Here is a 23,456-nt window from a genome sequence, read left to right as displayed (position 1 = left end):
AAGATGTAGAATTTGCTGCCAGAGGATGTAGTTGATGGCCACAGGCATACACAGCTTTAAAATGGAATTGCACAGATTGATGGGAGGACAGATTTATCAGTGGCTAGTAGCCATGGTGACTAATGAGAACTTCCACTTTCAGAGGCAGTAAACCTCTGAACAATAGTGCCAGGAGGCAACATCAGGAGAAAGCCTCAGACTCTATGCCCTGTCGTTGGCCTTCTAGAGTAACTGGTTGACCAGTTATATGAAGCAGGATGCTGGACTAGATGGACTGCTGGTCTGATCCAGCAGGGATTTTATGTCCTTTGTTTCTATTATTATTATTAGAATCAAGTAATAATTAATAATGATATTCCTGAACTATGCAACTTCAGGCAGCATGTGGAAGTTTGTGTGTTGGAACATTTCCCACAAAAAAACCCCCAGTTGCTGATAGAAAAAAACCCTAGGCAGAATCCTTCTCTGTTATACTGCCTTTTATCAAGGTGGTGTGGTGGGGTTCATGTGGGAGCAACCACTTGAGTTTGAGGGTTGAATGATCTATCTCTTAATATCAGCTTACCATGAAATCTGCACAACTCGCTCAGATGTGTCATTGGCTACTGGACCACTTGATGGCACGCAACATAAGAACATAAGAGAAGCCATGTTAGATCAGGCCAATGGCCCATCCAGTCCAACATTCTGTGTCACACAGCGGCCAAATATATATATATATATATACACATACATACACACTGTGGCTAATAGCCACTGATGGACCTCTGCTCCATATTTTTATCTAACCCCCTCTTGAAGGTGGCCATGCTTGTGGCCGCCACCACCTCCTGTGGCAGTGAATTCCACATGTTAATCACCCTTTGGGTGAAGAAGTACTTCCTTTTATCCGTTTTAACCTGTCTGCTCAGCAATTTCATCGAATGCCCACGAGTTCTCGTATTGTGAGAAAGGGAGAAAAGTACTTCTTTCTCTACTTTCTCCATCCCATGCATTATCTTGTAAACCTCTATCATGTCACCCCTCAGTCGACGTTTCTCCAAGCTAAAGAGCCCTAAGCGTTTCAACCTTTCTTCATAGGGAAGGTGTTCCAGCCCTTTAATCATTCTAGTTGCCCTTTTCTGAACTTTCTCCAATGCTATAATATCCTTTTTGAGGTGCGGCGACCAGAACTGCACACAGTACTCCAAATGAGACCGCACCATCGATTTATACAGGGGCATTATGATACTGGCTGATTTGTTTTCAATTCCCTTCCTAATAATTCCCAGCATGGCATTGGCCTTTTTTATTGCAAACGCACACTGTCTTGACATTTTCAGTGAATTATCTACCACGACCCCAAGATCTCTCTCTTGGTCAGTCTCTGCCAGGTCACACCCCATCAACTTGTATTTGTAGCTGGGATTCTTGGCCCCAATGTGCATTACTTTGCACTTGGCCACATTGAACCGCATCTGCCACGTTGACGCCCACTCACCCAGCCTCAACAGATCCCTTTGGAGTTCCTCACAATCCTCTCTGGTTCTCACCACCCTGAACAATTTAGTGTCATCCGCAAATTTGGCCACTTCACTGCTCACTCCCAACTCCCAACAAGTTTGGGCTCAGTAGCAGCCTCGCATAACTTGGACTCAGCAGTAACTACCATACAGCCACCTGAACAACTTGCTACTCTTGTGACTCTGTGGCTTCTTAAGACTAGAGGAGGGCTTCACACTTTGCTCAATGGAGTGAGAGAATAAGGGGTAGGACCTACCCCACATTGCAACAATTATCAAACTGAAGCATGTTGTTGTTGAAAGAATCTGAATGAGAAGAACAATGCAAAATCCATTCAACAATCATTGCTTCATCAAGCAACGGCAATATCACATGTTTTCATATGTTTTGAATCATTTCAGCAGAAAGAACTGCAATTAACAGATGAAGAAGAGGCAATCAAGGCAAACTTGATAGAAAATGAAGCCCTGCCCCCAGAGGTGCTTGATAGTATTGTTCTTGAATGGTGGACAAAGGAACCCTTTCGGTAACTGTCATGTACATAAAAGAATCTCTCTTCTTTTTTTTTTAAATCCCACTTCATATAAAGATCTTATTTTTTTATTTATTTATTTTATGATTTATATCCCGCCCTTACCACCAAGTGGCTCAGGGCGGCTTACAACATAGAATCCGACATAAATTAAGTTTAGGTATTTAAACAGTTAAAACAATTAAGAACATTTAAAACATTAAGAGCAGCAGAAGTCTAATAGAACCACACTTAGCTTCTTGTGCCGGTTAGTCATAGGCCAGCTGGAAGAGGGTTGTCTTACAGGCCCTGCAGAACTGAGCAAGGTCCTGCAGGGCCCTCACCTCTTCTGGCAGCTGGTTCCACGAGGAAGGGGCCATAACAGAGAAGGCCCTGTCCCTGGTAGATTTTAAGCGGGCTTCTTTTGGCCCGGGGATAACGAAGAGGTTTTGAGTTCCCGATCTCAGTACTCTCTGGGGAACATCTTAGCTTTTGTGCAATAAACCATATGAATCTAATCTCCCCTCGTGAGCACACTTGAGTGTCCTCTAAGGTTTGAAGGGAGGTCTTACTTATAACACTTTCTATTTGGGAAGTGGCGTCTGTCTTATTATTTTTATTTCTTTATAAAGTTTATTAGCCTATAAAAACACTAAAAAATGCCTGACATGATTCACAACAAACTGTGCCTTCATCCTTCATTTACTAACTGGTACACACCAACAGCTCAGTCCTGCATATGATTTATAGGTACTGCATGACCTTTCTTTTTAGGTGAGCTTTTGATTTTAATGACTTTGTTTTAGAGTTGGATAGTTATGGCATTTTGTTACTACTTGTCTGTATTGATTATTTTGTTGCAGTGTTAGTTTTATGATCCATAGTAGACTTTCAAGTCAGAATTGTAAATCATTATTATTCACCAGATTATTTTCCTTCCTTCCCTGAGGCTCTCAAACATCTGATATTTATTCTCTGGGGCTCTTAGGTTAAGCAAGTTTGGCCACCCCTGTTCTGTAGCCTCACAATTCTAATGTAAACAGAAGTAACATTAGAAGAAGTATGTTTCACTGATCATTAAAACCTTTTCCTTGTAGTTATGTCCATCCTTTTTCTACAAGGGTCCATTTGATAAACAATTTTGCATTTCTGCCATTCAGCAGGGGGAAAACCCATAAAATAGTGACACTATGGTTTTCAATTAATGTTTTCATTTAGATCTACAGGATTTATATTGGATGGTTTCCCTCGAACAGCAGATGAAGCTATATATTTAGCAGAGCGTGGACTTTGTCCAGACATTGTCGTCTATCTTGAAGTTGAAGAAGATGACATTTCTGATCGAATTCTTCCCACACTTTTGCAAAAATGGCAGGAGAAACAAAACCAAAAAAAGGAAAAGAAGCAGCGTATAAAAGAGCAGAAAGCAAAAATGAGAGTAATTATTATTTCTTACCAGAAGCCTGGTACTACATAATGGATAAAAAAAATGGTCTGCTTGTGTACTTATAGTTTAAAACTCTTGGGAATTATATAACATTAGGCCAATCTGGCACTTTTCATTGTAGCTGGGGACACTCTTTTATTTAGAAATTGATGTGTTGGTTCAGACTGGCTGGGCATACCACTACAAGTTGTGCAAGGAGATCTTATTGTATCTACTTCAACAACTTTGTCACCTCTGCCATATGAAGCACATGTGAAATAAATACAGTTGGGCTCACCATTTATTTTTCAGTGCCAACTTTCAGTACACGTATAGTACTGGTAATTCAAATTGTTAATCTAGTCATAGTGTTTCTGTCAACATGAAATGATTAGACTGAATAAGATTTGATCCTTGATGAGCCTCCAGCATTTATAGCTGGACCAGAAAAAGGAACTGGGTTCAAAAATATTATTTTTCTTTATGTAACAATGAATCATCAGAAAATTTTCTTGTACCATGTATCTGTCTTTTCTCCCTGAAATCTGAGGAAGGATTTTTCTCTGTTTCAGTGCCTTTCCATGTCCTTTATGACTTTATATGCTCTCTTATCCAAGCTTCTCCCACCTGATTTTGTACTATAAACCCTGAGCAAACAAAGGTTATTATTCCAGGCAAAATCTGGAACTCTTTTTGTAGCTGGCCAGCTGTTTATTTTATCCAAATATTTCACACAATGCAAGTGATGTAACTGAAATGGAGTGTGCATATGAAAAGATTTGGGTTTATTTCTGTAGGAGTTGAACTAAAGGTAATCATCCCTGTTATTCACTCATTTTTCCAGTGTTGTCTCCATTAAAAAAAGACTTTGATATTGAATTTTAGAGTGTCAGCTGCTGAAAGAAAAAAATGAAATAAGTGCTTAAAATCTTTTATTAACAGGAAGACCAAATTAACAAAAGAAAGGCAGAACTTTTAGCAGTGCAAGCAAAAAGGAAACAGGTAAGAAAAGCAAAATAGAATTTTTAAAAAGAATTCATTGAGATCACTTGGTAATTGAAATTTGTAAATTGATTGTTAGCATGCTTTTTTAAAAATCAGCATAGTTGTGCTCATAATTGTTTTTATTCATTGCAGATGAAAACTTTGCTATAGTATAAAGTATAATCTTTTTTGTCAAGAAATGAGTGCTTTTCAAGTCACAAAACTATGTTACTCAGAGGGAACTTGCTGATTAGGACTTTTGGGGGGGCTTGAAATACTTTTAACAAATATGCAATGGTTAACGCAGTTTTAGTATACAAACCTACCTAAGATGTCAGAGAGAAAGTTGATAATATAGTTTATTCTTATTCTGGATGATTTTATGGGTACTTTAATCTGTTTTTATCTTTCTGGCTGTTTTTAAAGGGTTGTTTTTATTTTTCAACAGTTTATTAAATTATTTTTACTTGTAAGCTACCTCAAGTAGGATTCTGGTGAGGTGGCATAAAATGCCTTAAATAATTTATCCTACAGAAATCAGTAGGATTTCTCTAATTGTCAGATGTTTACATCGTGAAGCATTTCTGCAAATCATCATCATATATATAACTGAGAAGCCGAGAAATGTATAACTATTATTTTCTGTTTCCTTGTATGGAAGTCTGTTCAGTAGTCATAAAGTAAGTATTTCACAATTTAGAATGCTGCAGCTAGGCGTGAAAGTGAGGTTCTGGATGAAGATGATGAAGATGATGAAGATGATGATATTGAAGCAGTTTTGGAAGAAGAGTTTCCAAAAGACGAGGATGAGTCAGAAGATGAGGATGAGGAGCAGGAGTCTGAAGCAATTGAACGCTTAAAACTAGAAATTGCAGAGAAGTTTGAAGCCGATTTGAATAACATTCAAACCGTACAGGTACTTTTTTCATCGTTTAGGATATTATTTTCTGCCTTGTCATAGATCCTAAGTCATTTTACAAACTTTCGGTCATTAAAAGTCAGATTACTGAAAAATTAAAGAAGTACTTTCTCTGCGATCAATTTATTAAAATTCATTTTAATCCACTTTACCCAAGCAAGAAAAAAATACTTTTAAACAGGAGTGGAATTCTAGCAGGAGCTCCTTTGCATATTAGGCCACACATCCCTGATGTAACGAATCCTCCAAGGGTTTACAAGGCTCTTTTTTGTAAGCTCTTGGAGGACTGGCTACATCAGGGGTGTGTAGACTAATATGCAAAGGAGCTCCTGCTAGAATTCCACCCCTACTTTTAAGGATAATGCATTTTGTTTAAGCCTCAGTCTCTTTCCACATCTGTCATTTTATTAGTAATTCACTACTCCTGATGATGATACCTCTAGGCAATAATAGATTAATGCCTTCTTGCATAAAACTTCATACTAACAGTACAGTCTAGGAGGGGAGTGCTCAGGGATCTCTGGGATACGCTGATTCAACCAAAGATACGGTGGAGTAACACAACCCATGGCTGCTGCTTTGTTAACAAACACTGCAGCAACAACATCATGGCTCTGTGCCAGAGCACTACTGGCACAACCCCCTCTGTTGACGGAAGAGTGGACAGGGCCAGGGGCATGGCAGTTCCTTAAGTCTCTGTAGCTGGGAACCTCCCTAGCCATCGTGCAGATTTTCATTTGCAAAAGCCACCCATAAGCATCCAGTGAGCCCAAGAAAAACAATTCCTTCACCAGCAGCCACAAGGACCTCAGGTAGACAACATAGTGTGGGGCCCACACTATGACCCCATCATTGTGACCAATTTCAGTTCTCTCACCCACTGCCAAGCCAGGACCTCCACAGAGTATGGGGGGCCAGTTGGCTGATCTCCAGTGGCTGGCTATGTGTCCATGCAGGTACCCAGGCATCAGTGACACATCCCAATGGGTATACCATTGCTGACGTTTCTTCCCAGATGGGATCTGTCCTACGATCAGTCCTCAAGCTGCTGAACAGCTGGTGTTCAGAACTATTTATGGCAGCTGCACAGCTGGTACAGTTTCACCCAGAGGACCCTCCACCTAATCCCTGAGCCAGTGGCCCTGCAACACAGCCCTGGGACTCTGAGGAGCACTGTACCTGAGAAGCAGATGTGTGACCTGCTGTGTGGTCATGCAGGATGGGAAAGGTGGAGTCTACCTCTGACAGAGACAACACAGTACATAATCATAAATTAACAATCAATTTTATTGTAAGCTTGTGAATATCAACAATTCAGCATCAAGTGCAACACAAGCAACCCCAAAACATACAGTACACCACCATCAGGAAACAACAAATCAGACCACATAGGCACCATCTTTCAGCCAGGGGCACCACCTCCTGCCCTCTTCCCATCTTTTGGCAGTGCTGCAAGTATGACAGTCTATCCATGCCCTCAAGGTCTAAGGGCAGGCACACAATGGCCACTAGGAGGTCACATGTGTGCCACTCTTTATTGTGCAGCAGCATCTGGGTACTGATCTTTTCTCTCTCCAGGTGCTGCTGTACAGTTGCTACCTAGTCCAGCTGAGCCTCCATCTAGTATAGAACTGCACTCCATCCAGGACACTGCCTGTGAGAAGGAAGCAGGATTGGTTGGTGCACAGCTGCCAGCCCCGCCCCCTAGACGGTCTGAAAGATGGGCTGGGACCAGCCATTCCTCCCCCCCCCCCCAGGTTGGAGAAAAAGGGGGCTTACTAGAGGTCCTGTGGCTTATTTATCAGATCTCAAATGCACACCAAACAGCCATAACCTTTCAAAAGAAAGACAGGTTATTTTTCAAAATATCAGTACTTCCAAAGGTCCTAAACAAAAAGAATTAAAAGAGAACCCAGGTATATAAACTACCCCATCCCTAAAAGGAAGTCCTTTCTTCAGGCAAAGTTTTTAAGGCAGGAGAAAAACTAAACTTCCAGTCTGGCTAGCCAAACTTCAATCCCTCCTGCTTGTAGTACTCCCCCCTCCCCCAATATGGTTTGCCAACTACAAACTGCTCTGAGACAAACAAAGGCTGCTAAGTTTTTTTGTATGAGGTTTTAAGCTAGCTGTCTTATCAACAAAGCTATACTAAAGATGCTTCCTTCTTTCACTTGCTGCATTATTGTTCTTGACCATGCTTTTGATTAATGTGATGTTCTGCTTTTGTTCTTAGGAAGAATTTGACAAAATATTGACACCTCAAGTAACTATAGGAAGCAAGCGAAAACCACACATTGTGTGTTACCAATTGTATAAAAAGCTAAAGGACCTAGTGGAAAATCGTGAAAGCATTTTTGAGAAATGTTATCCATTAAGTGTGTCACTTGCACACAAAATGATAGCACTCTCTTATAAACATCTAAGCAATTTTGGGGAATGGGACCCTATTGAGGTATGTGAAGGATTTTTGTGTTTGTTTTTTTAATGGTTTCTTAAAGATGTGAATTATTGTGCTGGTTCTGATAGTTATGGTCTAGCTAAAACAATAAATGCTATTATTAACTGTATGTAGGACCTTAAAGGATTTGTGTGAGAGGGGTAGGGCACTGCTCCTTCTCCCTCCCCCTGGCCCCTCCCTCTTACTAGCAAGAAATGCAACAACCACCACTGAGGGTCTTCCTAGTTACCAGTTTCTTGAGCCATTGGGCAGGAGGACAATGGAGTGGCCAGCATAATGCCTTAAGAGCACCTGGGGCATACATTTTGCATCTACAGTTATTCTGGCTGGCGGCTACAGGAAACACGTAAGATATTTGGAAGGCCAGTGCCATGGCTTGAGAGCTCTCAAGAATCACAAAAGTCTCTCAGTTATCCTATAAAACAACCTTGTACTGACATAGTTTAACTGATGGTTGAATGACCTACATTTTCAAGATCTTAAAATGGAATAACGTAGGACTTCCGGGATTTGGAGAATGCTGAGCTGACCTGCCTCTCTAAGGGGGGCAGACTGGAGCTTCTGTTCGGGGTAGTAAAGGGCAAATTTTTGTCTTCTGCCTACTTTTCTCAATGAGAGATTAGTCCAAGATATGCACAGGAAACTTTGAGGTGATTTACCTTGGCTAAAAGGGAGTCTCAGGGGGGGGCCTTTGAGGCTTTGAGGGATCCCCAGAGAAGAGTTGCATATTCATCATCTGCAGAAGCTTACAGAGTCATTTATTTGACATAAGCTTGACAAGATCCTAATCTTCTTTGAGACTGCTAAACATCTGATGCTGTACGAGACCAGTGTTGATTTGGATAACCTTAGAAAAAAGGTACTGATTGCTATCTGCCATTCCGGGACTATTTTAAAGCAAACAAATAATATTAGAAGGTGGGAAAGAGAAAGTTTGAAAGCTTGGAAGAAGAAGAGGAGAAGGGGTGAATTTTAGACTTTGTTAAATTAAGGACAGTGTTAAAAATTGGAAAGGAATTTATTGTTTTGTCTACCTGCGGTCGTGGAGTGAAAGCACCATCGTCAGAGATCTGCAGTTTCTACAGTCAACACAGGAAATACGTCAAGTATCGTGAAACTTTGTTACCAGTGAGAACGTGACTTGGGGCAAGCAAAGCAGGAAGTAACTATTGAAGAAGTGGACCTACTCTAAGATTGTTCTACCATAGAAAAACATCAGCGGCCATTATTGGGAGGCTAAATTTAAAAAAAAATAATATCTGAGCCTGGGAAGGTTGGAGGATGGCAAAATTAGGCTCATTTGAAAGGGCAAGTTCTAATCTATCAAACGTGATAGTTGAAATTTAATTTGGTGATATCAATTTTTTCTGTTTTTTTAATGTCAGAGTCAAAGGTAACCCGTGCAAGGGCTGTCAGTGTGTATGCAAAGCCTAGCAGTTTCTATGCACATGCTGGGAAAGTGAAAGTAACAGAACTGCCAGGTAGATCATCTAAGTGACAGAAGGTGGCTGGTTGCCAGATTGCATCAGCCTGGGCAATGTCAGCATGACTCAGCAGCAAGCTGATTGGTTATCTGGGTGGACCTTATGTATAAATGTACAAAGACACTTTACTGTGTGTGGGATATGTATGGTGGTGTTGCAGCGGAGCATTCTGTCGGATTGGAGAGTGGAGGTGTAAATAAATTGTATATAGTGGTTTTAACACTACTGTGTGCAAGCCTTCATTCTTTGCATTACTAAAGACCACCCTCACCAAGCACAGGCGCATCAACAGGGTTATGGGCCCAGCACGCTTCTGCCAACGTCTCCTCTCCAGCTGAAAATGGGGTGGCCGAATGCAGAGGAGGCGTCCTCCAAACCATGTGCCACACTTTACTGGCAGATAGTGCACTGAAGTTGGCATATTGGGGAGAAGCATTAAAACAGCTTTTTTTATCTCTAATAGATTGTGGACTCAGGCTCTGGATGATATACCATATAGAGTACTGTATGGCAAAAAGCCAAACCTAGACTACCTTAGGATCTTTGGGTCTAAGGCATGGGTGAATATTCCTCTGGACAAGAGGAGGAAAGGGGGAGCCGGAGCCAGAAAGCTATTATTTGTGGGCTATCAGAATGGCATGAAATCATATAGGTTTGTGGATTCAAATGATATGGTGAAGCTGAGTCGAGCAGCTTCGTTCTGTGAGGACGAGAACTGGTCTAGAATCCATGCCAATGAAATGCCTAAAGGAGTTGAATTGCAGCTATCTCTACAGAGTGAGGAGGGGCACGGTGATGTAAACAGAGAATCTCCCTCACTGAAACAGAGAGAGGAAAGTGCTGGCAGTTCAGGCAGTATGAAACAGGAAAGCTCTGAGGCTGTAAGGTGCAAAACGCCTGAGGTCAGAGTGTCTGCTAGAGAGAATAAGGGAATACCACCTAAACGGTATGGCTATGCCAGTGACATAAATTATCTGTCTAATGGGGAGCCCAGGTGTTACCAGAGTGTACTGGATCTAGATTATGGTACCTCTTCCACAGAGGAGGAAGAGTCACTAGCTAAACGTCCTGAAAAAGTAGAGGCTTCAATAAGGTATCTGGATAACGGGGTCTATGTACCAGCAGACTGGTAGTGTTAATGCAAAGAATGTAACTCCAAAGACAATGCTAGCTGCTACAAATGTGTTAATTAAAGAAATAAACTCCGTATGACGAACTAATGTGTAAACTCAAAACTGTAAAAATACTGTGAAAAATAATGTGCCTCTGTAATACAGATGATACGGTATGTGCTCTGGCAGAGCAGCCAGAGGAGAAAAAGAGATGAGCCGGGGGAGGCTATCTAACTGATAAGAATGTACTTGGAACAGTAATTAACAAACAGAACTAAACGTGTGTGCCAACACAAAATCTCAGAGGCAGTATACTGAATGGTGATGGTTGTAAATATGAAAGCAAATGTGAATGTAAACTATGTATCAATGTTACTATGTAACATGTGTAATATGCAGTGTTAAAGTATGTTGCAGCTATGGCAAAGGTCTTTAGAGCCGGGGAAATCAGTTCCTTCAATCAACCTAGATCCTGCAAGCAACCCCCTGCCCCCTTGTCCCCCATCAGCTGACTTAATTGATCTGTCTATGGAACTCTCTCTAACTGGCTCAAGGGCACCCCAACATAATGGTTGTATTTTCACTGATGACTCCAGGGTTCTAGAAAGGATATCCATTATCGATTGACTACCAGCTAGGGAAGCCACAGGGAAGATCCACATCATCTCCTGGAACATTGCTGGGTGGAAGAGTAAAGCGAATGACTCAGATTTTTTGGACTTTTTGAAATCCTTTGATTGTGTCTTCCTTCAGGAAACATGGGCAGAAGACAGTTTTAGACTGACGGATTTTAAAGTTTTTAATCTCCCCGCTTATAGATCTCACTCTAAAGGTCGCAGTAAAGCAGGCATGGCTGCTTTGGTGAAATCCAGCTTACCATTTAAGGTGATCCTCTTGGATCCTTGCCCGCCAATTGCCCAGGCTTTATTGCTGTCCTCCCCAGCACTGACCCTAATCATGATTAATGTTTATTTAGCCCCTTCTAATGGTGAGCTGGAGTTTGATGCTGTCTGGGAGAAATTTTCTGACTATGTGACGTCTTTGTCTAGGAAATTCCATACTGCTCAGCTCATGATTTTTGGTGATTTTAATGCTCGGATAGGCAGTAACAATCAGAAATGGATCTCTCATGTTGCAGCTATGTGCTTATAAACTGAGGAGGGGTGTCAGTGTGTATGCAAAGCCTAGCAGTTTCTATGCACATGCTGGGAAAGTGAAAGTAACAGAACTGCCAGGTAGATCATCTAAGTGACAGAAGGTGGCTGGTTGCCAGATTGCATCAGCCTGGGCAATGTCAGCATGACTCAGCAGCAAGCTGATTGGTTACCTGGGTGGACCTTATGTATAAATGTACAAAGACACTTTACTGTGTGTGGGATATGTATGGTGGTGTTGCAGCGGAGCATTCTGTCGGATTGGAGAGTGGAGGCGTAAATAAATTGTATATAGTGGTTTTAACACTACTGTGTGCAAGCCTTCATTCTTTGCATCACTAAAGACCACCCTCACTAAGCACAGGCGCATCAACAAGGGCTGCCTCATTGAGAAGATCAGTTGGAAGCAATAGAAGCTAGGATGATGAAAGGGGTGGAAAAGATGATAAATGCTTGCAAAAAAAGAACTTTAAAAAGATACTGGAGACTTTAAAAAAGAAATGGAAGAGCTTAAAAAGGAAACAGTGGTGGTGTCAAAAAAGGTGCAGGAGGTAGAAGGGAAAGTTAAACTCCAGGATTCCACCTTATTAAAAATGCAAAAAAAATAACAATCCATGACTGTAAATTGATGGAGACACAAATACGTCTGAGAGGAGTAACTGAAGAAGAAGGGACAGACTTAAAAGAACATGTAATAAAAATAATTGCTGATTTCTTGGAGGAAGATCGTGAAGGGACTAGAAATATGTATGATTATATGTATAGAGTGAATTCATCATATGCCAAGAAAAATAACTTACCGAGAGATGTGGTTATAAGATATATGACAAAAAAACGGTGGAGGAAATCTTGAATAAAAAATTTGAAAAGACATTGATGGAGGAAGCAGAGTAAGAATAATGAAAGAATTGCCAAGACAAGTGATAAATGACAGGAGAACATATAAGAAATTAACAGAAAAACTGTGTGACAATGGAATGAGGTATAGATGGATAATAGCTGAAGGTTTGAGCTTTGAGCTACAAGGATGAAGGATTACAATTACAAATAAACAGGAGCTGCGTAAATTTTATGAAGAGAATAAAGAATTTGCACCATGATGGATTATAAATTATTATCTTGGAATGTATATGGACTAAATTCACCACAAAAAAGGCAATATTTCATTGGATTAAAAAACAAAACTGTAATATAATTTGCTTATAAGAAGTTCATATTAAACAAAAGAATTATAAATTTTTATGGAATAAACAATTGGGACTGGAATTTTTTTCATTGGCTGAACAGAAGAAAAGGGGTGTGATTTTTTATATTAAACAAGAATTGGACCCAAAAATAATATTTAAAGATAAAGATGGAAGATTTATGGCAGTAGAAGTAATAATAAATGCGAAAAAAAACTTATTATTGGGACTGTATGCACCAAATGGTGCAAAAGATGTTTTTTTTAAGACATTATAAAACAACTTGATGAAGTGACATACGACCAGGTCATGATTATGGGAGACTTTAATGGAAGAATTCAGAATACATTGGATAGATCTGGGGGGGGGAAATAACAAAAAAGTAGGAAAATTGCCAAAATCCTTCTTTGAACTGGTTAAACAAGAAAACTTGGAAGACATATGGAGAAAATTTAATCCTGCAGTACGAGATTATGCATTTTTTTCAGCAAGACATAATACTTTTTCCAGAATTGACATGTTATGGGGTACAAAGGACTTAGACTTTATAACTAAGAAAATAGAGATCTTACCGAAGATAGGTGCAGATCTTAACCCAATATTATGGATTACAAAATTGTCTAAAAAAGTGAGAAGATGGCGATTAAATGAAGATTTACTACAAAATAAAGAATTAGTGACATCTCTAGAAAATGAAACTAAAGCTTTCTTCCAAATAAATGATAAAGATGATATAGAATTTCAGATGGTGTGGGATGCTTATAAAGCTGTAATGAGAGGAATATTGATTACATTAAACAATAAGGGCAAAAGAAAAACAGATGTTGGACATTCAAAATGAAATAAAGAAAAAAGAAGGGGAATTGAGGAAAAGGCCAAGGAAAAAGAAAATTATAAGGGAGCTTACAATACTACAAGCACAAATGAGACATTTGTTAAATAAGGAATTGGAATGGAATTTGAAAAAATTACAACAGAAGTCCTTTGAGGGAGCGAATAAACCTGGAAAGTATTTGGCCTGGCAACTGAAGAAAAAGAGAGGAAGTAAAATTATTAATAAAATTGTGGTTGATGGAAGAGAGATGGTAGGTCAAGAAGGAATAAAGAGAGAATTTTTTAAGTACTATGCTAAATTATTTAAAGGTGTTAAAGTGAAGAAGGAAAGGATAGAAGCGTATTTGCAAAAGATTAAAATAGCACCCTTAACTGAATATATGAAAAAAAAATTGAATGATCGAATTGAAAAAATAGAAATTGAAGCAGCGATTAATGCAATGAAAATTGGAAAAGCTCCTGGGCCAGATGGATATACGGCAAAAAATTTTAAAATTAGAATTAGTACCGAAACTTCAAAAATTGATGAATATGATGAGAGTAAAAGGTAAAATACCAAATACATGGAAGGAAGCTGTAATTTATTTGATTCCTAAGGAAGATAGAGATGTCACGAATGTAAAAGAACTATAGACCAATTTCATTACTAAATAATTACTATAAGATATATACAAGAATTTTGGCAGAACGACTTAAACAATAATTGATAAATTTCATAAAGGAAGACCAAGCGGGATTTCTCCCTAAAAGGCAAATAAGAGACAATATTAGAACTGTTGTAAATATTGTAGAATATTATGAAAGACATCCAGAGAAGGAAATTGCATTATTCATTGCGGTTGCAGAGAAAGCTTTTGACAATTTGGACTGGGACTTTATGCTTGCAGTAATGGAGAAAATAGAGTTGGGGGAAAACTTTATAAGAATGATAAAGGCAAAATATACTGAACAACGTGCAAGGTTATGTATAAATGCAGGTCTTACAGATGAAATGATAATCAACAAAGGTACAAGACAAGGTTGTCCGCTGTCACCTTTGTTGTTTATAATGACTTTTGAAATTTTATTGATGCAAATACAAGATGATAAAGAAATAGAAGGGTTGAGAGTTAAAGGATTTATTTACAAATATAGAGCATTTGCAGATGATATAATGTTTATAAATGAAAATCCTACATAAGTAATACCTTTATTGTTAGCTAAAATACAAGAATATGGAGAACTGGCGGGATTTTATGTTAATAAAGAAAAATCAAAATTTTTATGTCAAAATATGCAAGTAAATAAACAAAAGGAGTTGCAGAGACTAACAGGATGTGTAGTTACCTCTAAAGTAAAATATTTGGGTGTGGAAATAACAATGAAGAATATTGACCTGTTCAAAAATATCTATGAAAAGCTATGGCGTAAAATGGATGAAGATATGATAAAATGGAATAAGCTTAACTTGTCATTGCTTGGAAGAATAGCTGCAATTAAGATAAATATTTTGCCGAGAATAATGTATTTGTTTCAAACTATTCTGATTGTGAAAGACAGTAAACAAATAGCAAAGGAAAATTTCGGAATTTGTATGGGCTGGGAAGAAACCAAGGATTAAAATGAAAGTTTTAATAGATGCTAAAGAAAGAGGAGGATTCCAATTACCAGATTTAAGATTATATCATGAAGCAGTTTGTTTAGTGTGGATAAAAGATTGGGTGACGCTGTTGAATAAAAAACTTTTAGCGTTGGAAGGTCATGGAAATAAATTCAGCTGGCACGCTTATATGTATTATGGGAAGAAAAAAATGGATAGTTTTTTCTCTCACCATTATATAAGAAATAATTCGTTGAATACCTGGATGAAATATAAGAAATATGGTGATGAAAGAAAACCATTATGGATAGTGCCAGCAGAAGTGATAAAAATAACAGCTGAGACAGGTGAGGAAAAATAGCTGTCATACAATCAACTATTAAAAATACAAAGTGGCAAAATAGAATTGAAAACTGCTGTGGAGTTGAATAACAAATACGATTGGTTTCAAATGCAACAAATAAAGAGTTTGGTGGAAAATGATATTAAAACTGAAGGAATAAGACGAGAGCAAACAGAAATGGAAAAAGTTCTGCTTGGAGATAATGAAAAATTAATTTCAAAAACTTGTAAGTTACTTTTAAAATGGTCTACAGAAGATGAAATAGTGAATTCTCAAATGATTAAATGGGCAATTAATGTAAATAAAGAAATACAGATGGATACATAGGAATATTTATGGAAGAACTCTATGAAACTTTCAACATGTCAGAGTATTAAAGAGAACTGTTTTAAAATGATGTATATGGTATATGACTGATATAGATGGTATATGACTCCTAAAAAATTGGCAAAGATGAATAACAAGATGCCAGACAGATGTTGGAAATGCAAAAAACATGAAGATTCTTTCTATCGTATATGGACTTGTGAAAGAGCGAAAAAGTATTGGCAGATGATCCAACAAGAAATTTCTAGGATCTTGGAAGCAAGAAAAAATACCAGAAAAATGGGATTAGATTGTAAAAGTTATGACATGGAGTGAGATGGACAAATTAACAAGAACTTTAAGAGACTATGATTTAAAAGATTTTAAAAGGGAGTGGAAAAAATTTAGAAGTTATGTAGAAGACGAGTGGAAAGTAAAGGACTTTGGACAATTTTTGATGATGATTAAATTTTAGAAGAAAGAAGAATATTAATTTTAGTTCTTAGAAATTAAGGGTACCTTTTAACGTTAGTATTTTGAGTAAATAACACTGGCAGGGGTCAAGTAATGTGGGGAGGGGTGATTAGAAATAAGCATATGGGATAGATGAAAAGAAGTTACTAACGGAAATTGTTACCATATGTTATCAATAAAATTGTTTAAAACAAAATGGAATAATGTAGAAGCTTTGCTTAACGTTTACCCCCTGCCTAGGCCTAAGTTTGGCTTGTTAAAATTCACTGTGTTTATTGTTATAAAATGGAAATCAGCAGCTTTGTATTTTCTGCAGCTAAGTGAAGGAGAGACCATCAAATCTTTTCGAAGTCCCAACACTCCAACTTTTCCACTTATCCATCGAAACTCTATTTATTTTTTTGCAAGCAAAGAAAATAGAGACAAGTTTATGAAAAATCCTATCAAATACATTCGTCAGCCCAAACCTAAACCTACCGTGCCAGTCAAGATTGCAATAGTGGGGCCTCCAAAATCTGGAAAGACAACAGGTAGGTCTGTGAAGACCCATTCATAAATAGATACAAGCTGTGTTAATATGATTTGGGTGTTGGATGTAATATATTTATAAAAAGGAATACTGCTTCTTACAATATGTTTGCATACTGTATTCCATATTTAGTGTCCTTTGATGGTAGGTAATACCATACAGCATCTGTAGTGCTTCAGAAAAATCAGTCATCTCAATAATCCCTACCACCCCGAAAAGAGAATTGTAGGGGCTCAACAAGTTAGGTTCCGCTTTTGGTTAAATAAGAAATTTAAATGCAAAGTACTTTCTGAGTCCACGTATTGGTGGTGGTGTTGAAAATGCAAGGAAAATGCAAGGATCCTGTCTCTGAAGGTTTCATATTCTGGAAGACTGTTTCCTTATAAATCATGAATAAATAATGAATAAATTACATGGCTATGATTAGAAGCTTCATATTCATAACAAAAACATTTTACAGTTGCCAACAAATTTGCAAGTGTATATGGATTAAAGCGGCTTTCCATGGGAGATGCTATACGTATGATTTTAAATGATCAACCAGATACTGAATTAGCACTTATGCTGAAGTGGCACCTTCACAAAGGATTGACTGCACCTGATGAACTTGCCATCCAGGCTCTAGACATTGCATTGATGGATACTGTATGCAATACTTCAGGGTGAGTAACTTTCAGTTTTTAAATTGACTTAGAATTTTGGGGGTGTCACAGACAGACTCACTCTCGATCTGTGTGTTCTTACATGCATGCTGTGTGATTGTCTGCATGTAAAAGTGTGTTTGTCTTCATGCCACCACTCTGAGATATAAAACCCAGCCTATAACTTAACCAGTGTCTTGGCTGTCTCTGAGGGGGTACCAAGAGCATAGCTTTCCAATTACTTTAGCTCCATCTCCTGAATGCATGCATATTCTTAGTGCATAAGAGCAATCTTCAGCATGTGAATAGGATTTGGAGATACATGTCAAGCATCGATATTTCGCAATAATCAAGCTTTTGTTTTTAATTAAAGACTTGTTTTATTGAAACTCCATGACCTACTCCAAGGACGGATACCTTGGAAGTAATGATTGATACAATACTGAATAGTATCTTATAGACTACTTCAAAAGGCAGGGTTACAGATAACTTCAAAAGAATAACATAAAGATGGCAATGTAGTTGAAGGTTCAAAGGCTACTTGCTAGTATCTCTTTCATGACTAAAGAATGTTAACATCTCCATTTCTCACACATTCTTTGTTAGCTGATAAGACATGGCCGTGTGAATCTGGGGGAGAGGCACTTTACACCGTTAATACAAGGTTACACTAAACATCCTGGATTCAGAGGGATTTATTATGCTTCCACAGGGGGGAAGGGAGAGAAAGGGGGGAGAAAGAGAAGAAAGGCATGGAAGAAATTGGCATTTGGAAATAGCATACTTGACAATATGGATCAAATACAAAAACTAGCTAAGTTACAATGCAAGATGGAACAAACACATCCACAAACTCCCTGCTGCCCCCTTTACAGTGGAGCTCTGCAGAAGAGCTTGGGTCCCTGCCGGTCACAGCATGTGGGCAAGGTGTCTGAAGCAAGAACAAAAGAAGATTCCACCATTCTGCCTACTTTGGTGAACACATCCTGCCATTTCAGGAATCCTGTCTTCATGGGGAGATACCCCAACCTCTTCCAATCCGGTTATCTGGCACTTAGCCCATGTCTCCCTAGTGCCCTCACCATCAGGTTTTTATGACCAGCAGCCATTCCTCTGTTTGGCATATAGGCTTTCTCCAGCAGAAACCCAATTCCTGATTTTCCCTGTCTCTCCCTGGGGCATAATTGTCCAATATAGGTTGTAGATCTTTGGTGTATCAGAGCTAGGAGTTGTAGATGACAACCATTGTTGCTTGGTGTTATCTCTTGAGAACTTAACAAGAATTTGAGATTTCTTAGGTCAATAGGTAATCACAAAATCATTATATGCACAAATATTGTAGTCTATTGCAATGTTTATTATATCACCTCCCTGATGCTACAATGCCCTATATCTGCCATGGCTTCTGTGCAGTCCCACATGGGGATTGCATGATCACAGGCCTGCTGCAGAGAAGAGCTTCCAAGATTTTAAAGATGTTTCTAGGCTCCAGGAGTGCTCCCACTTCCCTCTGTCTGTACAGATCCCTTTCCTGCCCAAAGGGTCATGTGACAGAGGCAGGGCAAGCACTCCTCCCTCAGTTCTCTTCTTGCCACTGGGAAGAGAGGACATGCTTCCAGTGAGATCCTTTGTGGGGCCTCAAAGACAAGTTCCAATGAGGCTTTTCTCAAAGAACTTAAAAAATTCTTACCTACAAAATTGGTAGGATGGCACTTTTTTTAAAAAATGTGATGATTGTGGTGTGAAAATGGCCCAGAATAATGATTATAGACCATGTCTTCTATGTTTAGGAGAGGGCCACAAAATGGCTTCCTGCCAAACATGCTGTTGACTTACCCCTGATGCCCAAGAAGGCAGAGAGTATCAAGGCTGAAAGCTGCTTTATGGGAGAAAGGCCTGCATGTCCCAGATCCCTGCAGGGAAAAACAGCCTCAATTTGATAAGGGAGCAAAGGTCCATTTGGTGACTTTAGGACCAAAACCTCGACATTGGAGATACAAGCCCAACCTTCTGTCATCAGATCAGTTTCAGAACCACCTCCGAGAAAGGCCAAATGCTCCTACCACTGTCTGGCTCAATTGCTGTCATGTCAACGCCATTCAGTCTCACCTCAAGACCAGCAGTCTTGGTCCTCACAAGGCTGAGCCTTACCATCCTTCTGGAGTCAGCAAACCTCCCAGTCTTGGGTGACTTTGCTCAGCTGCATCACACCAAATAAATACAAAAATGGTGACCAAAAGAATAAGAGAAGGGAAAAGGAAGCAGATGATGGCCACTTGCTTGTGGGCCTGATAGAAACCCTGTGGGGGCTGTATGAGGCACATTCGACACCCCTGTGTTAGAACAAATAACGAAACAATGTTAATAAAAATAATTAATGGTAACAGTATCAGGCTTTAATAATGTATAGTACTTAGAAATTACTGAATATTATGGATCTTAAATGTCTATGTTAAATGTTAGAACAAAGCAGGAGTCAAGTAGCACCTTTAAAACGAACTAAGTTTTATTCAGAACGTAAGCTTTCAGGTGCCCTAAGCACATTTCATCAGACAATGAGTCAGGTACAGTGAGCAGAGCTACATATAGCTGGTAGGTAGTGGTTTGCACTACTAAATGTTTTTAGTAGTATAGTAGCAAAGTTACAATAAAATGAACTGGCCTTCTGGAAACATGAAGACAAAATTGACCTCACCAGTAGGGAGAAAAACTGTAGAAAACCAGGTGCAAACCAATGGTCTAACCCAGTATAGGCAACAAAATAGGAGTCGATTGCATCTTTAAGACCAACTTAGTTTTATTCAGAACGTAAGCTTTCATGTGATCTCTAAGCACACTTCAAGTAATTAAGTCTACAGCACTTTCTGGTATCCATTTCAAGGCTATAAACTTCAGGCTCTTCCCTAATTCCCACAACCCCCCCCCCTTTTTTTTAATTGAACGTTCAGACTGCTGAAGAGTGTGGGGAAACATGAAAGCTTGATTGCTATTTTGACAATTTATTTGATCCAATAAATGCTGTAAATAAATTTATAAATAAATAAACCATATGGCTGTTCTATGATAACTGCCAAACACAATCCAGATCATAATTTGGTTCATTTTTTTATAGATTTGTTATTGATGGATACCCTGTAACAAGAAAACAAGTAAACATTTTGGAATATATGAAAATTATTCCTGTTAAAATCTTTGAGATGCAAATTGATGCAAAAGAAGTTTTCAGAAGAGCACTTCTGGATAAACAAAGCGCTGACAGGTAAAAATCACAGTAAGAGATGGCTTACTATTACGCTTAAAAGAGTTAATACAATAGAACAGAATAGAATGCTTAATGTTTTAAAGTTTCTACAGTACAACAATTCAACAACAAATTATATCAAAGTTCTTCCCTTAAAATTGTATTCTGACTGTTAAATAGATAAAATCACTTCAAAGTCATTCATTCATCTCCATGTGTTCCACAAGTCTTGTTTCCTCCATCTATGTTTGTTCTTGTTTGTCTGCCATGATAACAGTAGACAGGGCTATTAGGCTCAAACTGTATGTTATGTGCAGGGCCGGCCCTAGCTCTCCTGGCACCCTAGGCAGCACAGCTCCACCCCCGCCCTGAGTCACTGGGCCTGCCGCCTACTTGCGAGTAGCCCTATGCCTGCCACCTACTTGCGAGTAGGTGCAGGGCTACTCACAAGTAGGAAGCAGGTGTGCAGATAAGATGCTGGCCACGTGGAAGCTGGTAGAGCCGAGCCTCGGCAATCAGGGAGGGCGGGCAGAACAGGAGGGAAGGGAAGGTACAGCAGTGGTGGCTATTGGGGGGGGCGGGAGGAAAGGGAGGGAAGGGAAGGTGCCATGGTGGCAGTCGGGGGAGTTGAGAGGGAAGGGAAGGTGCCGCACCTGCAGTCTGAGGCGGTGGGCAGAAAGGAAGGGAAGGAAAGGTGCCCCGGCAGCAATTGGGGGGCAGGCAGAAAGGGAGGGGAGGGAAAGGAAGGGAAGGTGGTGGCGGAGGGGAGACAGGCAAGCAGGCAAACTAAGTGCTTGTCATGGGCGGGGGAAGCCCAATTTAGTGCCCCTTCCCTTCCAGCACCCTAGGCAAGCACCCAGGCAAGCCCTCTGCTTCCCAACTCTCTCCCTGGGAACAGTGAAACAGTTTCCATGCCATCTGGTTATAAATCAACTGGTTAATTGTTTGACTTTGTATGTATAGTTTTAAACTGTTTTCAATTGCTTGTTTATGTTGTAATCTGCTTTAAGCTGCACAATCATGGGGGAGTACAGGAAGGGGGAGGAGGGGCTTCAGCATTCCCCACACATAGTATTGCTGATGTGGAACCCACAGCGGGGCAAATAAATATTCCCATAGTTGTTTGGGGTCAGGCCCAGGGCTAGGGGTGCCTGCGTCCCTAGGCCGAACCCCCGACCTCCGCCCCTGTAGCTTTTTTTTGTGTGCGTCATAATGGCATCACCACCACACGCCCCCCGGACTTTGCCCATCCGGGAGCTGGTGCAGGGGAGGCGGCAGTGGGCAGGGAGTGACAGCAGCCAAGGGGAAGCAGGTGGTGGCTGGCAGGCAAGCGGCCGCTGGGAGGGGAGGGCGGCAGCCAGCCACGGGCAGGCGAACGGCAGTGGACGGAGAGGCGAACAGTGGTGGGTGGGGAAGCAAACAGTGGTGGGCAGCTGCGAGGAGGTGAACGGCGGCAGGCAGTCATGGGGAAGCAAACAGCGGCGGATGGGCAGCTGCAGGGAGGCAAACGGTGGCGGGCAGGCAGCCAAGGGAAGGGGATGGACGGCAGCAGCTGCGTGGAGAGGGGGCGCCTACTTGGCCTACTCCCACACGCCGGCTTTGTTTGGGGTCATAAAAATGGCACCGGGGAAGTGGCTGAAATGACTGTGATCCAAATCAGGTCCTTTCAGTACTTCAGAACTAAGTTCCCATGAGGAGTTTGCATCTGACATCCTGCTACAAGTCCTTTTAGCGATCATGGTACGCATAATGTGTAGTTTGGACCTTAGACAGTGACTGTTGGCAGTGACTGCAACATGGAGACCTGCAAGGAATTGCAGGATGTGAATTATTTGGAAATTTCACTTCACAGCTCTGTCACCATCCCCCACCCCTAAAAAAAATTCTCTAAACCCTGAGGGGATTGAGTAGGCTGATTTCCATTCCCTTTAATTTTCTTTAACTGACTCCCACTGTTCACAACATTCTTTGCCTTCTGGAGCACATTTAGTCCTCATCAAGTTGAGTGGTTTTTGGTTGTTTTATAATCAGATTTTTCTTCATACCTGGAGAATACCATGAGTGTTGAGTGTCCCCTTATCGGTGCGTGTGTGTGCAGAGTGAGGAACTGAGATATGTACAATAGTGAGCTCCGGTAAGGAAGTGAGCCAGACACCTGCACCTAGTATTAAAACAGTGTATTTACAAGCTATATACAAAGTAACTTAGATCTCAGTGACAAAGTGCTCTGCCAGCATTCACCTCTCCAGTGAGAGAACTATACACAGGTAATGCAGTCCTTATATATTTACATCAGCCAATCAAGGCAGTCCATAATCTTGCTGACTCCAGCAGGTACTTTCCCCTTGTCCTTATCCAGCCAGAACCGGCTTGCTGACAAGGCCACTCTGACCTGACCTGTCAGTTAGATCTCCTGCTGGCACGTTGCACCTGTCAGGCTGTGTAAAGGAGGACTCCTTATACCAACACCCCTCTTGTCCATAAATGACCTAGTCTTGCTGCTTTTATTATTGGCAATGTGGATAGATACAGAAATGAGTTGGGAGCTCCACTCATGGGAGGAGGGAACAATTTAGAAAACCAACGCTCCTTCCAAAATCTATTTCTTCAAGGCCCAAACAAAAATTGCCATGAGTTTTGTGGGGGATTTTCATGACCTAACTTACGTTGCTCACAGCTTCCATCATGATAAATGTCTCCTGTAGTTCAGGCCCAAGATGATATAAATGCTCAGGGCATGAGCAAGCTAATTTTCGCAGCCCCTTCTTTCCTTT

General features: G+C 40.2%; 1 protein-coding gene across 1 annotated transcript in view; it reads left to right on the top strand.

Annotated features, from left to right (window-relative positions):
* The window catches only part of AK9 (adenylate kinase 9), a 126,052-nt gene that overhangs the window by 89,662 nt on the left and 12,934 nt on the right, over nucleotides 1-23,456 (top strand). The window contains exons 27-34 of the mRNA XM_060237998.1: nucleotides 1,905-2,029; nucleotides 3,233-3,452; nucleotides 4,383-4,442; nucleotides 5,125-5,340; nucleotides 7,577-7,795; nucleotides 16,588-16,801; nucleotides 17,261-17,462; nucleotides 20,554-20,700. Coding sequence (XP_060093981.1) covers nucleotides 1,905-2,029; nucleotides 3,233-3,452; nucleotides 4,383-4,442; nucleotides 5,125-5,340; nucleotides 7,577-7,795; nucleotides 16,588-16,801; nucleotides 17,261-17,462; nucleotides 20,554-20,700 — 1,403 coding nt within the window. The remainder of the gene's footprint in view (nucleotides 1-1,904; nucleotides 2,030-3,232; nucleotides 3,453-4,382; nucleotides 4,443-5,124; nucleotides 5,341-7,576; nucleotides 7,796-16,587; nucleotides 16,802-17,260; nucleotides 17,463-20,553; nucleotides 20,701-23,456) is intronic.

Source organism: Heteronotia binoei, chromosome 1, assembly GCF_032191835.1.
Source record: "Heteronotia binoei isolate CCM8104 ecotype False Entrance Well chromosome 1, APGP_CSIRO_Hbin_v1, whole genome shotgun sequence".
NCBI classification, from domain to species: Eukaryota; Metazoa; Chordata; class Lepidosauria; order Squamata; family Gekkonidae; genus Heteronotia; species Heteronotia binoei.
The sequence above is the reverse complement of the archived record's forward strand: the minus strand, read 5'-3'. Positions and strand labels throughout refer to the sequence as shown.